Source organism: Erpetoichthys calabaricus, chromosome 1, assembly GCF_900747795.2.
Source record: "Erpetoichthys calabaricus chromosome 1, fErpCal1.3, whole genome shotgun sequence".
NCBI lineage: Eukaryota > Metazoa > Chordata > Cladistia > Polypteriformes > Polypteridae > Erpetoichthys > Erpetoichthys calabaricus.
Genome location: NC_041394.2, coordinates 67316759 through 67329643, shown reverse-complemented (window position 1 = coordinate 67329643; position 12885 = coordinate 67316759). Strand labels below are relative to the sequence as shown.

At 38.2% G+C, this 12885-nt stretch overlaps 1 protein-coding gene across 4 annotated transcripts in view; it reads right to left on the bottom strand.

Moving 5' to 3' along the window:
• Positions 1-7040: 7040 nt before the first annotated feature.
• Positions 7041-12885, bottom strand: part of LOC114669385 (T-cell surface glycoprotein CD1b-3-like) — an 86550-nt gene continuing 80705 nt past the window's right edge. For all 4 annotated transcript variants that reach the window (XR_007936143.1, XR_007936142.1, XR_007936141.1 and 1 more), the window contains exon 3: positions 7041-7608. Coding sequence is in view for 1 of the 4 variants with exons in the window: in XM_051933182.1 (XP_051789142.1) it covers positions 7604-7608 (5 nt within the window). In the remaining 3 variants the exon portion in view is untranslated. The remainder of the gene's footprint in view (positions 7609-12885) is intronic.

The following is a 12885-nucleotide window of genomic DNA, read 5'->3' as shown; positions in this document are numbered from 1 at the left end:
TGAAGTATTGGCAAATACTCTTTAGTCCATCTTTTCCAAAACAAATCAGCCATGTATTGAATTTGTTTCCAGCGTCTTCTTGGGTATGATTCATTCTCTGAAACGAGTTCGGGTGGTAATTTAGGTTTTGTCTTCAGTAACAACAAGTGATTGGGTGTGAGTGGTTCCAAATCATTTGGGTCATCTGATGTCTTTGTAAGGGGTCTATTATTGAGTATTGATTCCACTCTACACATCATTGTAGGAAGGTTTTCATCATCAAGTGTTTGTTGGTTTAGTGTTGAATTTAAGATCTTTCTTATGCTCCTTATTTGTCTTTCCCACACTCCACCTTGATGAGAAGCTGATGGTGGATTGAAAATCCATTTGATTTGTTCTTGCATCATAGCATCACTGATTTTTTTGTGTTCCAGCTTTTTGATAGCTTCTCGTAGCTCTCTTTCTGCTCCTACAAAATTTGTTCCATTGTCTGAGCGCATGATTTTAACTTGCCCTCTTCTATCGGTAAATCAGAGTATGGCTTGGATACAAGAATCAGTGTCTAAGCTATGTGCGATCTCTATGTGTGCAGCTCTGGTTGTTAAACATGTGAAGATTACTCCGTACCTCTTGACTAGGCTTCTTCCTCTTTTGACTAGGAAGGGGCCAAAATAATCAACTCCAACATTTGTAAACGGTGGTTGGCTTGGTGCTAGGCGATCTTCTGGCAAATCTGCCATTTTTTGTTCACCTACTTGTGCGTTGTATCTTCTGCACGTTGTGCACTTTGAAATTATTTTTCTGATAGCTGAGTTTGCTTGAGGTATCCAGTATTTCTGGCGTAGCTGTGCGAGCACATAATTGCGCCCACAATGTCCAATTCGTTTATGAATGTGCTGCAATATTAGAGAAGCAACATGTGAATGCTTGTGTAGAATTGCAGAATGTTTAGCTTCTTCAGGCATTGCAGCTTTGCAGAGTCTTCCTCCAACTCTCAGTATTCCATCTTGTATGATCGGGTCAAGTTTATAGATTTGACTGTTCTTTTTAACACAAGTCTTTTTCTTTAAAGCCTGTAATTCCTCTGGAAATTCTTGCTGTTGACTGAGGTGGATAAGCTCTGTTTTGGCTTTAACTAAATCGTCTAGAGAAATTGGATTTGTTTTTAGAGTCAGTTTATACTTTTTCATGTGCTTTGCAATGAGTGATTTTTGTTCTTCTGGATTACTTTTAGTCTGACTGACTTCTAGTTGGAATGTTTTTCTTTCATTTCTTATGTTCAGCATTAAGTCTTTAAACTTGAGGAACCAAGCCACTGCTTTCTTCAAGCGATGCCAATCTGAAAAATAAGTGATTAGTTTGTTGATAGGCTCGGTTGCGTCCTCTATTTTTGTCACGTTAACTGCACAGGTTTTAACTTCTGGATCATCTTCAATGAGTGGATCATTCAGTTGATCTGGTCTTTTTGGCCACTCCTTTTCAGGCTTCAATAAGAAACCTGGACCTTGTGACCATGTGGTGCTTTTGAGAAAGTTTTCTATGCTTAGCCCCATGGATGCTTGATCAGCCGGGTTAAGAGCAGATATGACATACTTCCATTGTGAAGGCTGTGAATGATCTCTGATCACGGAGATTCTGTTGGCAACAAAGGTCTTGAACCGAGTGCTTTCATTTGAAATGTATTTTAGAACCGTGGTGCTGTCAGTCCAAAATGTAGATTCTTCTAAGGGCATTTGTAGCTCACCTTTAAGCATTTTGTCTATTTTAACTGGCACAACGGCTGCAGTCAGCTCCAATCTTGGAATCGTGACATGCTTCAATGGTGCAACTCTTGACTTGCCCATCAGGAATGAACAATGCTTTTTGCCCTCTTCATTGGTTAAGACAAGGTAAGTGACAGTGCCATATCCATCTTCACTAGCATCTGCAAAATGGTGCATTTGTGCTGTCTTTATGGTTCCAAACCCCGTAGGTTTGAAGCATCTGTTCAATTTATAGTCTGTAAGTAACTGCAAATCATCCATTCATTTTTTCCATTTCTGAATGTGTTTGAGTTCTACTTCTTCGTCCCACCCAAATTTCTCTTTGCATAAGTCTCTTAGAATAAGTTTTGCTGGCAGTAAGGCGGGTGCTAGAAAACCAAGTGGATCATAAACTGAGCTAACAACAGACAGAATACCACGCCTTGTAGCGGGCTTGTTTTGTAACTTAATCTGAAATTTGAAACTGTCCGTTTGTGTGCACCACTGGACACCCAGGGCACGCTCTGTGGGAAGGAGACTGTGGCTCAAGTCTAAGTCCTTTTGTTCATGAGCTCTGTCTTCTTCTGGTATAGACAATAAAACTTCTCTGTTGTTACTCACCCACTTAGTCAAGTGAAAACCCCCTTTGAGGCATAGAGCTTGGAGGTCCTTTGCCAGCTTTATTGCTTGTTCCTCTGTTGTCACTGACCTTAAGCAGTCATCCATGTAGAAGTTATGGAGAACGGTGTTAACAGCTTCCTCAGGAAATGTATCTCTGGAGTCTTCGGCTGTTCTACGCAAAGCATAAGAAGCACAACTGGGTGAAGAAGTAGCACCAAAAAGATGTACTGTCATTTTATATTCTTCAAGGTCTTTACTTAGATTACCTTCAGGCCACCATAAAAAAACGTAAAAGATCAGTGTCTCTATCTGGTACTTTAACTTGGTAGAACATTGACTTAATGTCTGCCATTAGTGCTACTGGCTCCTTTCTGAATCTTGTAAGGACGCCAGTGAGTGTGTTAGTTAGGTCGGGGCCTTTTAATAATTGCTCATTAAGTGAGATTCCCTGGTAGGTGGCTGTGCAGTCAAAGACTACTCGAATTTTATTTTTCTTTGGGTGATACACACCGTGATGTGGAATGTACCACACTCTGCCTTCATTGCAATTTAGATTTTCTTTAGGTACCTTAACAGCATAACCCTTGTCTATAATGTCTTTCATGAAGGCTTTATAGTCTCCGTGGAAACCTGAATTTTTGCTCAGTTTTCTTTTGAGTCCTATAGTACGCTGTTCAGCAATACAGCGATTGTTTGGCATTTTCAGTGTTTCATCCTTCAAAGGCAAATTTAAACAATAATGGCCACCTACCAGACTTGCAGATTCTGAGGCTATGCGCATGAACTTGATGTCCTCCTGTGACATCTCCTCCTTTTCTTCACAGCTGTGTTCTGGAAAATCTGTGTTATACTGTTGCAGCAACATATCCTCAATCTCTGTTATTGACACACGATTGGTTGAATGTTTGGGCATCTTACCACTTTGTTTTGTGAGGTCATCTATCTCTTTGTATGGTTCGCCGACTACCCATCCAAGTGCAATCTTCGTAGCATAGGGTCCACCTCCTTGACTAGGTATGAACCGTGACTGCTCGAGGATTTCTGGATAGTTAATTCCTATTAAAAGATCAACTTCAGAGTCAATATGAGATAGACGTACCTCTTTAAGATATGCCCACTTATCGATATCTTCTTGTAGTGGAATATTTTCTCTGTCCAATGGAATGGAGACCTGTGTAAAGACCTTTGGCAAATCAATATATTTATCATCATTGAGACCACAGACTTTTAAATCTGATAAGACAGAACTTTGTGTTAGCACTTTTGAATCATCATCATAGTTATTCATAGTTTTGAGAAATACTTGTGTTCTTCTCCCTTGAAGGTTTAATTGTTTCTGGAGCCTTTCAGTGCAAATTGTTACTGTACTGCCTTGGTCTATAAAGGCATATGTTTCTACATACCTTTCGCCTTTCTTAGATTTTACCTTGACAGGAACTACTAGTAATGCACATTCTTCTCCGGCCCCAGTAAAGGCACAAGTTCCAGTCTCTGTTTCCCCTTCAGTAGATGTCGCCACACTAGCTGTAGATATAGATGTTGCCCCGGAATCTTTTTTGATATGCAGGATGTCTGGGTGCTGGAAAGAACATGTCTGACATTTCATTCTTTCTTTACAATTCTTACTAAGGTGCCCCTGTTTGAGACAGCGAAAACATAAACCTTTAGATTTTAAAAAGTTAATTCTTTCTTTATGTGGCAGTTCTTTGATTTTACTACATTCAGCAAGGATATGTTGACCACTGCAAAATACACAAGGCATTTTAAAGGCATAAGTGTCTGTGGAGGACCTCTTGATTAGGGTGTCTGGAGTTTCTTTTTCTTCAGTTTCAATGATGTTTGTAGCGAAAGTACTTCCCTTTTTTTGACTAATGTTCATTCAAGGTTTTCCTTTGTCGTTCCTCTCTTTTTTCTACGTAGGTGTAACTTTGCGTAGCTGTGCTATGTATTGAATGAGAGGCATTCTGAGCTTGTGTGTGTAAGAAATTTATTAAATCATCAAATTTTACTTGTGTGTGTAAGAAATTTATTAAATCATCAAATTTTACATCTCTTTTTTCTTCTCTCTCAGTGCTGCAGGCTAGTGATAACCACTCTCGTTTCAGTTCATATGGGAGCTTTGAGACGACAATATGTAGATTTTCTCCTATATCGAATTCGTTCTGTTTTCCTCCTGAAGTAGGTGCTGCATTCATGCAACGACCGAGAGAGAGAGAGCTAAATCTACTAATGCTCCCCCATCTTCTGCTGACTTTATCTGAGGCCAGTTCATAATTTTTTTAATGTGTGCTCTATATATCTGCCTGACATCTCCATAGTAGGTTTTGAGCAATTGTAGTGCCTTTTGATAACCTTCCTTTGGCGCAAGTCCGATACAGGATTGAATGAGCTCTTGAGGGCGACCTCTAGTGTATTGTTCTAAAAAATGCAGTTTATCTTGTTCATTTTCAAACTCCTTGTCTACAGCATAATCAAAGGCCCTAATGAATGATGAATATGTCAGAGGATCACCATTAAATATTGGTACTTCTGTACGTGGCACTGGGGGTTTATCTTGTTTCTCCCAGTGGTGAGCTAACAGCCTTGTAGCTTCGACAACTGCCTTTTGGCTTTCGGTTTGATTTTTTTGACATTCAATTTGATTCTTCTGATATTCGATTTGATTCTGCGCTAGCACATCAACGAGATCTTGTTTGTAAGTCTGCAAACGGGCCTCTGAGATAATTACTGGTCGCTCCTGCCTTTCTGACTCGAGTTCATCCAACCTTCGTAGGATTCTATCGAGTGTCGATTGTTCAACCAACACTGCCGAAGAAGGTGATGACGCTGCTGCAGCGCTTTTCTGGGCTAAAGAGTCCAAAGCGCGCTTTAACTGCGGAGAAGTCTTTCGCACCTTTGACTTTGAACTATCCTGTTCTTGCAATTGCATCTCTTCGAATTTGTTAACTAGCTGTTCGTCGGATTTATGTGTTAACAGTCTATTAGCATCTTTCAGCCATAGCTTTGTAACAGAAATAAATTCGTTCCAATTCTTAGAGCTTTCAGCGAATGTCGTTTTCTGTTTCTTAATCGCGCCTTCTTTACTCAGCATTGATATTAGCCTTTGATTCAACTCTTCTATCTCACTGTGCGTCTCGCAAAAATTTTCAAGTCTTTTAGCTACTTCTGAATGATTTTCTGTAGTATCTTTAAGACTTTCTATTTCAGCTATAAGCACAGAAAGTTTATCTTTCCTCTGACTTATATGACCTTTAAGATCTCTGATTATATTTTCTGGCTTCGAGTCTGTACTCAATTCACTACTAATTTCACTGGAGTTATGCTTAGACATTGCCATGACAACAGCTCAAATGACTGACATCTGTTTCTCATCTCAGCAACAATCGTCACAATCGGTACGTTCCAACAAAGCAGTTACTTCCTTATAGAGAGGCTTCAAAACTCAGGCAAAAGCAAAAGGTATCATCCACAAAGTCTTTTACAATATCACAGTCTCTTAAAATCTTCAAGTTCAGGTACGGCGACCTTGCTTTCATTTACAATTACGCATAGGTAGAAGGTAACAGCACAGTACCTCGAATGACTCAGTTCTTTTTCTTTCGTTGACAAGTTCAGGAGAAGAAGCGTCCTCTATCTTCAGATGGTAGATTCCAGTTTCAAGGCCTTAAGATGGCTAGTTTTCTGACGAAAATGTAGCTGCGTTTTCCCAAAGTTTCTAAAGTTCTGCAGCTCAAACTCAAAAAATGGGATTCAGCAAAGGCCTGACGCGCAAAAATGATTCAACAGACTTCTTCGTTTTTAAAAGTTTAGTTAAATTTTAAAAGTAAAACAGTTCACACAAAAATAAAGGAAGAAAAATTAAAATAGCAAAAAAAAATTAAAAAAATTATAATAAGAAAAATTTAGTTCTAAGCTTAATCTTGTAACATCTTAAATCGTTACTAGTCACTTATAATTTCTGAACTATTTCAAAACGGTCAGAAAACTGTATGCTTATCCCATTTCTAAACTTAAAATGGATTTATCAAATCCCTCTTTACTGGGACCTGTTCTAAACACAACTAAACTTAATATCACACTGTTTCTCAATTATAGCAAGAAGATTCTATCTCTTACTAACTTATAGGGAAAAAAAAGACTATACCATTGTCTATGACTATAGAAGAAATTATGTTCTATTCAAATAAAGCAAACATTAATATGAGTTTAACTCAAAACTTTAACTTTCTAAAATTGGCTCTTACAGTTGTTATAATCTGATGAGGAATATTTTATTTTATTTTTTGTTGTTTTATTTTTCAGTTTTCCTCCTGAGGGATTGCCACCGTATCGTGGTCAGGGGGTTTGCGTGCCTCAGTGACCCTAAGAGCTACACCAGCAGAAGCTTAGCCTTCAGGTGGGACACCCAAGTTGGACAGGTCTTAGGGTAGAGGCCTGACAAAGTGCAATCCAATTACATGACAAAAACAGTTATCCAGAGCACCCCCACCACCACCACCACCCCAGCCCTTTCCCGCCTCCATCGCTACCATGTGCCCCCTTCACATTTCTGTCTGCCCCCTCATATATGTCTGTCTAGAACCTGCCCAGTGAAACAATTAAAAGTAAAAGAAGAAAGTACTTTGAAGTTCACCAAATTGTTATAATTATTTCCCAAACAGGAAAGGCAACATCACAGAAACACTCTTCCACACTTCATGAATGCAAACAAATTTATTAAATGATTTAAGTAGATTGATATTTCAAGAAATCGAGTCAGTAGACAGTTTCCCTTTGCTCTCTCTATACTCTACAAGTTGTTTCTAAAGTGTTCTTTACTTTTAAGCTCCTTTTACTAACATTTTGATTTTTAACATAATCATTGTTAATATTTACTGAGATGCAGATACAATTAGATTAGACTGTAACTGAGCTAACCAAATTATACAAATCTCTTCAAAAGAAGGTGTCCATGATTAGTCAAAAAAACCTTTAAAAATGTTCACTTCTAATTTGACTTTGCAATTTCCAATAAGTGTGTGATTGGTGACCTATTGCCTTACAATGAAATATGAACACTGTACTTAGAATGAAGGAAAAATATTTATGAAGACTCCTCTTACAGAAGATCAGATGGACAGACATCTTTGCTCATAAGACCACCCAACAGCTCCCATAATTTGTTTCCCACTGATTGTTTTCTGGCCTTGAACCTCGTTGATCCATTGTGTAGTTCAAAGGTTTGATTAAAATAGGACTGATCTCTTGACTTTGCTTGATTTTTATCCTGCCAAAAAAAAGAAATGAAAAATTATACCCTGAAATAAATGAATAAAAGAAAAGGTGGCATATTAACAAAAGACAAAAAGATTTCTTGAAAGTAAATGTAAAATTCTCTGTAAAATATTGCTCAGACTACCTGGCTTACAACAATGCCATTATCTAAACCTGAACAGGGTCACGGGGGCTGGAGCCCATCCCAGAAGGCGTAGGGCACAAGGCAGGAATAATGCCTGGGCAGGGTGCCAGTCTGTTGCAGGTTAACAGTAATACTCTGTTTGTATTTTATTATGTGAATAAATTACTAGTGGTATATTTGATCAATTTCTTTGGAGGGCTCTACTTCCATAAATAGTGTAAGGACAGACAATGGCTTCATTCTATGTCAGCCTGCTGTGAGTACCACAGTGGGTGGACTGGTGTCCCAAATGGGGTGGAGGATGATTCCTTGCCTGGCCAGGATGCCATAATAAAGGAAAATGAGTGGAGAGGCTTTCCAGTCGCTAGGGTACAGGAACTGTTACCCAGCCAGGAGACCAATACAGTGGAAGGACCAGAGGAGACCACAACATAACAGTACTTTCTCCCACAATGTGTTAGATGGCAGCATCCCTGGATTAGTATTCCCACACGGACACCCGCAGGGAATGCTGGGACCTGTCTTCCAAGGTACAGCTCTGTTCAGTTCCATGGGGTACTCCAGGATTCACAATCCCTACTTTCAGGGACTTCCATTTAATCCAGAAGTGCATCCAGTGGGCTATGCCCTAACAATGGAAGTGCTCCTGGGTCATAGATAAAAGAAGCTGCTCGACTTCATCCAGGCAAGTTGGAGTCAGGAGTGGAGGATGAACAACGCTCGCCTGGGAGGAGTGGAGGAGAAGAAGAGAAAGAGGAAGACTTTGTTGCATTGAACACAAAGCCCATAACAATAGGTACTTGTGTTGGCGAGGTTGTGTCTTGGGTTTAGGGTGTTGCAATGCCCCCTACTGGTCACAGTGTCTTTTATTAAATACCAGCTGAAATACCTGGTATTCCCTGGGTATATTTATATAACGGGTTCAGGTAAGAAAGCAAACATTTATGTGAAGCCTTTTCTCATTGCTGGCTGAAATGCAAGTGTCCTGTCCATCATCTGCAATACATCTCTGATAATTATCAATTTCTCTGCTCTCATGTAACCATTCTTAAAATTATTAAGTAATCATCACCATTTCTGTCATTATCATGTTGAGATAAATTTTGTTCTGGTACAAGTTCTTTCTATTTTTATATCCTTGTATCATGCTTCTTCATTGCAAGGCTCTATAAATAGTATATAGTATTAAATAGAATATTTTCTCCTAATGTTGAGATATTTGGATTTCACACTAATTTCTCCATAAAGAAAATATTATTTTGTTTTATTGTTGGGTGCACATATAAACAGTTTGCTACTAAGGAACAGCTGAGTTTCAAATCAGCACCACTTATTCTGACATGTTGACGCTGAGACTTGTTAATTGTTATGGCAAAGCACAGGAAATACTTTATAACATACAAAAGTAACAATTGCAAGACTTAACACACTTTTTCTGCTAAAATATTCAATCAGCATACCATCAAGATACCTGGATTTTCAATTAAAGGAGATGTTTATGTGTATACCTGTGTGTAAGTGAAGAGTCTATTTTATTAAACAAGATGTAAAGAGATAAAAACAATCACAAGATGTGCTGTGATGTGGATTGAGGTCTTGGAGTAAATATCAAATAGGTAATAGATAGCAAAGTTCTGTTAAGATCAGTCACAGACCCTGCCATCTTAAAAGTCGTTCTTTTCTTTTCACCATCCACAGCAATGTCTACACCTCTAGTGGCGTACCACTAAAAGTGAAAGTTACTGTGGATATCACCGTGATTGGCCAGAAAACTCATTGGGATAAAATACCACATCAAATAGAAGGGACAGATGTTGTGTACTGAACAATATGGATTTGAGTACTATGAAAAATGTTAAAGAAAGATTGTGGGTTTTAGGGGACATCCCCCTCCTTATACAATCCTGGTTATGAATAGTGCCACCATCAATAGGCTGGAATCATTTCAGTACCTGGGCATTACAATTACAGTCTGAACTGGGGTGAAATCATAACTAATAAGTAATTCCTAATATCATATGATTTTACTCTATCACCATGAAAAGTTGTTTTATGAAAGCCGCACTGATCTGTGTAACCGTTTCCTTCAGTTATTATCAGGGAAACATCACAGGTCTTTCAAATCAAGAATCGCTCAATATGTCAATGGTGTCTTTTCTATGACAGTCAATCTGTTCAGTCATAACGTCTGATTCACCTTCACCCCTCCTGGTTATCCAGCTACTTCTGTCTGACCTAGACTATGCCTACCTTTCAAGATGTATAGACTCCAGGCAATTCTGTATGTCTTTATATTGTTTTAATTGTGTGAAGTGTATCACATTTTCATTAGCTATTGTGACATGCAACTTTGTATTTTTTTGTCAACTGATTATTTATATTGCTAAATGTATTGATGTAACACCAAGGAAAAACTAGAAAATATTTTTTTTCCTGGAAATAAAGAAAAATTCACATGGTGTATGCATTCATCTATTTATAGTTTAAATGCTGAGCAAGAGATATCCAAAGAGAGCAATGAGAGGATGAGGGCCTACTGAGGCATCAAAGGCATCAGACAGAAAGTTGGGGCAAAGCCAAACCCTGCACTGAGGTAAGCGGAGTACAGGGCACAGTTTTATATTGGATTAAATCACACCCAGTCGGAGGAAATGTGTGTTATATAGAAAGTGAGTGTCCACCTCAGCTCTCTCTGAATGTACATAAAGTGTTCTTCTCGTCCAGCACTCTGTAAAAAATTCTAAAGGCAAAGTGCCATGCAAACATTGATATACACTCACTGATCAAATTATTAGGAATATCTGTACACTCAATTATTCATGCAATTGTCTATTTATCCAATCATATGGAACCAACACAATACATAAGATCATGCAGTTAATATATACAGTTAATTTTTACATCAAACACCAGAAGAGGGATGAATGTGATCTTGTTAATTTCAAGTATGGCATGATTGTTTGTTCCAGATGTAATGTAACTGCTGATCTGTTGGGATTTTCAGACACAGCAGTCTCTAGAGTTTACACAGAATGGTGTGAACAATATTAAAACTTCCTATGAATGGCAGTTCTGCAGACGGGAATGCCTTGTTAATGAGAGAGGTCATAAGAGAATAGCCAGACTAGTCTGAGCTGACAGAAAGGCTATGGTAACTCAGATAACCACTCTGTTCAACTGTGGTGAGCAGAAAAGCATCTCAGAAATAATAACACTAAACCTAAAACAGAAGAAGACCACTCCGGTCAGCCAAGAAGAGAAGACTGAGCCTGCAGTGGGGGCACTCTTACCAAACCTGGAAAGGTGAAGACTGGTGGTAGGGTCAAAATTTGATGCCAACATCTTGAACCCATGACCCCAATCTGCCTTGAGTGAACTGTCCTGGATGGTAGTGGTGGCGTAATGGTGTGGGGAATGCTTTCTTAGCACACTTTGTGCCCATTAATATCAGTCATTCATCACTTGAATGCCACTGCCCATTTCAGTGTTGTTGCTGACCATTTGCAGCCTTGCAAATGCAAGAAAATGTGACCACATTCCTCATCTCAACATTGTAAATTAATGCATAATATTTCCAAAAGTTGTAAACACTTTAGCAACTTGAAAGTGCTTCCAGATTCCACCTTTGTGATATTGTTTCTATTGTCCTTTCCTACATTTAATTTCTGTAATCTTGCCCACCTGTGTTTACCATTCACAGTGGCCCAAGAACTGGAAACTCATTGTTCCAAGGAAGCATCGCTTTATTGTTACTGCAACGCTTGTGTGTTAGCATCCACTTTACAAACATATTCTTCAAAACATTGGTTAGACTTCTTTGTTAAACTGAACAAAAGGTTTTCATAGGTAAGATAATATAGGAGTGAATATAGCTTTATTTCTTCATGATGCCCAAAATACTTCATATTTTCCTAAACCCTGTTTTTATTCAAATATGTTATTTCTTTTTACTTAACCAACAAATAACACTGAGGTCAAGTAAAAAAGAAGATGTTTGTTACACCAGTAAATGTGAAAAAGACTTTTTAATGTACTAATCATATATTTAGAAAAAATGCTGAAGATTAAATGATTGTAGCCAATGGTGGTTAATTAGAAATGTTGATATTTTTCTCAGGAAAGGAAAATGGACACTGGTCGATGTTTCTAGAAGAAAACAGGATCAAGAAATCTAAAGAAAAAATATTTTTTGTTAACAATTTCGTTCTAATTAAGAAACTCATTTGAAAACCTGCAGTTAACAGCGCACTCTAGAACCAGAAATCTACTATCAAATTTGAAAAATTTTAGTTCTAAATGGAAAGACTCTGTAATTTAGGTTCATAAAAGAACCTGCTGAGCATGATCTGAGCTAATTACCACCCATAACATGACACAGAAGAATTTATGTGTCAACACCTTAGTATGCGAACAACACCCACCATTCTTTTTTTTGGTAATATCTGAAATACATCTAAAATGAGGTGGAAGCATTCCAAATAATGTGAAGAATAGCTGACGCTCATTAAAAAGATATGTTTTAATTGTTTGTGATATGTTTTCCTGTTACTGCTTCTATAAAACTGCACTGGATTAAGCAGGTTTAATAATAAAAAGATCAGGAGGTTGCTATATAAAATTGTTAAGATTTGAGGAATACTCAACGGAGAGCTTCCTTTATAGCAGTGGCTCTCAATCTGTGGTATGCATACTGAGGAGTTACGGGGTGGTACCTGAAGAAGCAAAATATTAAAGTAGGGAGCTGCAAGCACAAGGGGGGAGCAGAGAGAGACAAACAGAACCAGTACCAGTTACACGTAAAGAAGGAAAAAATCTTGCTGCTTTTTCAAGATAAAAAATGCTTTCATTATTAACATTTTATCAATTTATTGAATTGGTTCAGAAATAAAGAAATACTAGATTCTTATAAGCTCCTGACCAATCAACTGTCACTTTAGCAGTAGTTTTAACTTGCAGCGTCTGAACATTTGGATGAGAGATCTGAAGTGACGGCCAGCTTAATCGCCTGTAATATAGCACCATATATAGCGCTGAGAAATGAAAGGAGCTTTGCATTCATCCTCTGATTGTAATGAATGTGGCTACAGTTGTGCATCCAACGCCCCATCCGTTTTATAACCAACTAATCCAGTTCAGTCTGACATG